We start from the raw sequence: 5402 nt of genomic DNA on the forward strand, positions 1-5402 counted from the left end.
AGGGCCTAACTACAGCCGTCTTCAGTGAGTCTGGAAAGACGCCTGATTGTAGAGAGCTGTTTACAATTTTTAGGATATCTCCAATCACACTGTCTAAAACCTCTTTGAGAAAGGTGGTGGGAATTGTGTCCAATGAACAGGAGGATGATGTCATCTGAGATATGGTTTTTCGGAGTTCGTCTTCATCAATTGTACAGAAAGACAATAGGCTCCCCCTGGAGAGATCAACCCTGGCACCATTAGCTGCTGTTTGAGGGCTTGAGCTAGCAGCAGCACCATTCATAATATCAGCTCTAATGTTACAAATTTTGTTATCAAAAAAGCATGCAAACTCATTACACTTAGCTTTAGAGGCCGGGAACGACTGCTTGTAGGACTGGGGGGGGGGTTTAAAAGTCGTTCAATGGTAGAGAATAAGACTCTGGCATTTTTCTTGTTCTCATTAATAATGCCAGAGAAATAAGCCTGCCTTGCCAGACGCAGGGCTTTGTTATAGGCGACTGTTGACTTTTTAAGAATCTCTAGGTGGATGGTGAGTTTGTTTTTTCTCCAAGCTCGCTCAGCTCTACGACAATCTTGCTTCAGTGAACGTGTATGCTCATTTATCCAGGGTGTTACTCTGGTGTTCTGTTTATTTTTAGTTTTCATAGGAGCCACTATGTCAAGAGCTGACTCTAGTTTAAGATTAAACATTTGGACCATATCATTCACTGGGGGAGTATCGGATAGGGGGGGGGGGGGGGGGGGGCAGATGACGAGAGAACTCGTTGGCTGCAGATGAGCTAAAAAAACGCTTTTTTATAGTATATTCAGTGATGTATTTCTCTACAGTCATATTAAAACACAGCAAATAGTGGTCTGATAGCTCAGGCATTTCAATAGTCCTTTCAACAGTGATGTTCAGACCTCTAGAAATCACCAGGTCCAGAGTGTGCCCCTGTTTATATGTAGGCCCAACAACATGTTGGATGAACTCAAAGGATGCAATAACTCTAAGAAACCCAGAGCCACCGCATTTGAAGCATCGTCCAGGTATAGATTAAGATCACCTGAGATAAGAGTTCTGTCATAGTTAGTGGAACAGATAGATAAAAGTTCTGATATTTCTGTTAGAAATACAGCTTTGCTGCACTTTGGAGGACGATAAATGCTGATCATTGGGATAGAGGACTGACCCTGCAGTATTGTGGCCTGGTATTCAAAGGATGAAAACCTGCCGAGAGTCAGAGCCTTGAATTTTAAAGTGTCTGAAAAAATTATTGCCAGTCCACCTCCTTTCTTAGCCTCGCGAACAGAGTGGATGAAACTGTAGTTTGCGGGACAGGCTGGCGCTAGGAGAACAGCTCCATCCGAGCCAAGCCATGTCTCTGTTAGAAAGATAATATCTAGCTTCTCTTTACATATTATATCATTTACAGAAGAGGACTTATTTGTTAATGACCTGATGTTAAACAAGGCAAGGTTTAGCTTGTTATCAGATTTTTGGGGACTGTGATGCCTGTGAGGTACATTAACCAAGCAGCATTCTCTCTTCAGGCTACTCCTTGTCTTGGACAATCTATTTGAAATAACAGTGGAAATGTTGTGAACCTCAACCTGTACGGTGATTGAAACACCAGGCTTTCTAGAAGCAAGGGGTCCATAAATGTTTGTTGCTACGCATAATGGACCCTGTTCATATCAGTGATCAAATGTATTTCTAGGCTATATGGGCGTGGCATATAGCGTGGGATTAACTCTGGCCATGGTACCTCTCCCTGTGGCCATGGTACCTCTCGCATTTTGGGCTGTTGGGCTGGCCGTATGGTAAGGAGGGTCAGCCTTACTCCAGCGTTTATCAGGTCCATCATGCCCGGAGTGAATTTGAGGAGATGTATTGGTGAAGGAGTTTGAAATTCCTCCATTCGACTGTCATTGATGGACCTCTCGGCGGCCTCAGTATCCTCTCCACCAGTGGACCCTGTGACTCCACGCTCCAATGAAGCTGCACCCACAGCTGTAGTTGTATGATAAAGGGGGAGGGGTTAGGGGAGGGGCCGATAATGTGATGTCACTATATTACTGTTTTTTTCATTGGCACGTTTGACTGTCAAGGGTTCAGCCTCCAGGAAGAAACCCTAAATACAAAGGGAATACATCATTGCACATAAAAACGACTCCAGGGTGTCTAATGAAGTACTGTCACCTCATACACATGAAAATCTGGACAAATTAGAACTACTAAACTACTAAAAATAGAACTACTCTGTTACAAGTAAAAGTACGGAATTTAAAATGTACTTGAGTAAAAGTATCGGTATCAAAATGTACTTAAAGTACTAAAAGTAAAAGTACTCATATAGGCGGAACCAGGGCGGGATAAGTCAGAAAGAGCCTGCTGGTTAGTCAGTCAGGGACCAATCAGAAGTCTGACACAGGGTGTCCAAACTTTCCCATCCAATGACAGACAGTCATGTGAGCAACTCTTCCACTCATTAGTGCTGATCATGAACAGCTGTGTGGGACCAGCAGCAAGCCTCAAAACCTCTGCTGACGGCCAGTCAGACACTCACTTCTTCAAAACCTCTGCTGAGGGCCAGTCAGACACTCACTTCTTCCTCAGAACCTCTGCTGAGGACCAGTCAGACACTCACTTCTTCCTCAGAACCTCTGCTGAGGGCCAGTCAGACACTCACTTCTTCCTCAGACAGTGGCAGCCATGTTAGGCACTTTTGTTCTTGCTGGTCTTCTCGGTCTTCTTGCCCCAGGTAAAGAGCTTTAAATTGGTTTGTTTCCAATGTGCATTTTAATACTAAATTGTTTTAGAACGCTCTTTACTAACAACCTAGCCGCAATTTGAAACGCTAGATTTTTTTATGATTGGATGAATCTAGAGTTGCAATACCCTCCATTGACTCCCCACTCATCCAATTTGGTTCTCTTTCAATCTGCCGAGCTTGTTTTTCATAAAAATCCACCGTAGAGATGTTATGAGCTACTTTCTGTCAAGACATCCTCTGCAGGTGTTGCAGTTTGGAAGCACTCGTTTTTGTTAATGGGCCGTGCTGCTGCCTCCTGCATTATGTTCAAATTCGACCGCAGGGCCGTTCAGTGACATACGACGAGTGCTTCCAAACTCCAGCACTTAGAAAAATAATCACCTGCACAGAATTTCTTGACAAAGTAGCTGTTGCTTGTGCAGTAGCCGCATTGCAACACTTCGTTTTTTTGTTTAAATAATGGGATGAATCTAGAGTTTCAATACCCTCCATTGACATCCCATTGATCCAAATTGCATTTCCCATCTGCTTGTGTTAAACAACGTTAACCTCACCAACATTGCAGCTGTAGGCAAAGCTTGAATGTTCCAAACTGCAAATCCACCGTAGACATGTTATCCGCTTCTTTCTGTCAAATTATGTGCAGGTGATTCTTTTTCTAAGTGTTGGGTTTTGGAAAAGCTTGTCGAATAAGTAATTGGAAATTAAAACAAACCAGTGTTGTGCCCTTTGTTTGTCAAGATAAACCAGCTGAGTTGTTGTGTCTGAGGCTTAAAGGTTTTTACATTTTTTGAAATGTCTACGGCAAAATTAATGGGAAATTATCTCCTGGACCGGTGCCCTCGAAGAGGGCAAATATTGGATGGCTCTAACTTAATTTGTCTATTCCCCTGTTTATAAAAAAAAGTCATTAGCTGTATTAACTCCATGTCTTGTGCCAACAGGATTCTACACGATTCCATTCAACAAGACTATGGCTGCTGACATGAGTGCTGGGACCAACACGACCATGTTTGCTGACATGAGTGCTGGGACCAACACGACCATGTTTGCTGACATGAGTGCTGGGACCAACAAGACCATGTTTGCTGACATGAGTGCTGGGACCAACAAGACCATGTTTGCTGACATGAGTGCTGGGACCAACAAGACCATGTTTGCTGACATGAGTGCTGGGACCAACAAGACCATGTTTGCTGACATGAGTGCTGGGACCAACAAGACCATGTTTGCTGACATGAGTGCTGGGACCAACAAGACCATGTTTGCTGACATGAGTGCTGGGACCAACGAGACCATGGTTGATGACATGAGTGCTGGGACCAACGAGACCATGTTTGCTGACATGAGTGCTGGGACCAACAAGACCATGGTTGATGACATGAGTGCTGGGACCAACAAGACCATGTTTGCTGACATGAGTGCTGGGACCAACAAGACCATGTTTGCTGACATGAGTGCTGGGACCAACACGACCATGGTTGATGACACGACCATGGTTGATGACATGAGTGATGAGTACGAGGCGTTCGAGGATGTCGCGCCGAAGGAGGCGGCCTAGAAGGAGGCGGAGGCTGCGGAGGCGGATGAGATGGAGGCACTTCATGATGAGCGGCCGGCAACATCTGACTTCATCACTTGATCACGATGTTCAGCAATAATCATGTATCTACTTCAATTAAAAGTTTTTAAACGTATCATTGTGTCCTCCTTCTTTCCCCATGTTTAACGTGAGACAATTTACTAAAATGTGGGTTCAAGCTGTAACATTTGAATATTCGAGGTTGAGTAAATCCCATCTTAAAACGTCCAGTTAACCACTTAGACCAGGGGTGGGCAACTTTGACAATGGAGAGGGCCACTATATTTCCACTCCCTGCATATCAGTTTAGTTTATTTTGGTCATAGAATGAACATTGACTTCATTAATTTCATTTGATCATCACTTTGCATTTAGGATAGGCATTATGCCTATCCTATTTACACCTAGAGACTTGTAAGGGAAGAAATTATAGATTACTGTCGTAACAAAAATAGCTGATCTACAAGCTCAAAATTTGCTATTTTTAAATTGGAATCCTGAATAATCTTTTGCTATTTTTTAATTGGAATCCTGACATTTTTTATTTCATTTCAAATGCATTTAGTTAGTTAACTGTATGAACTACTGGTAAATACATTGGACAAAAACAATACTAACATTTTAATACTAGTAATTAGCTGAAATCATCATATCAATGTTCGGATATTAACCTGAGGGCCACATGTGGCCCCCGGGCTGCCAGTTGCCCATGTATGACTTGTCTTGGACCCTCAATACTTAGTGAAATGGTTAGCACTATATACTTAATGCATTTGTTTTCCCTCCTTTATACAAAATCTATGAACTAAGCTTTCCCCCAAAATGCAAACCTTTATATGCCGAGTGGCAGAAAGGTGATGCAGCCCATCTGTGTTTGGCTCTCCTGCCGTTTCTGGGTCCTCTCCTGAAGTTCAGCTACTCGGGCTTCTGCTTCAGAAAGTCAGTGGTGGAAACAGTACTCAATTGTTTTACTTCAATCAATCAAACTTTATTAAAGCCACAAGGTCCATAGTGACATAAAAAAACATACAGAGACAAGCAAAAGGCAGACATTGTCTACA

The 5402-nt window shown here is 43.0% G+C and overlaps 1 protein-coding gene across 1 annotated transcript; it reads left to right on the top strand.

Moving 5' to 3' along the window:
- Positions 1-2503: 2503 nt before the first annotated feature.
- Positions 2504-4456, top strand: LOC306929494 (uncharacterized protein). The gene is made up of 2 exons (XM_079510041.1): positions 2504-2747; positions 3704-4456. The coding sequence occupies exons 1-2, from the start codon at positions 2699-2701 to the stop codon at positions 4318-4320; spliced, it is 666 nt and encodes a 221-aa protein (XP_079366167.1). The 5' UTR covers positions 2504-2698; the 3' UTR covers positions 4321-4456.
- Positions 4457-5402: the final 946 nt, after the last annotated feature.

Source organism: Electrona antarctica (assembly GCF_951216825.1).
Source record: "Electrona antarctica genome assembly, chromosome: 9".
Classification (NCBI taxonomy): Eukaryota; Metazoa; Chordata; class Actinopteri; order Myctophiformes; family Myctophidae; genus Electrona; species Electrona antarctica.

Bases quoted from the DNA above. Each gene is read 5' to 3' on its own strand.
- LOC306929494 (XM_079510041.1), top strand. From the start codon at position 2,699: ATGTTAGGCACTTTTGTTCTTGCTGGTCTTCTCGGTCTTCTTGCCCCA. The intron at 2,748-3,703 runs GTAAAGAGCTTT...TTGTGCCAACAG, and splicing joins TCTCGGTCTTCTTGCCCCAG to GATTCTACACGATTCCATTC.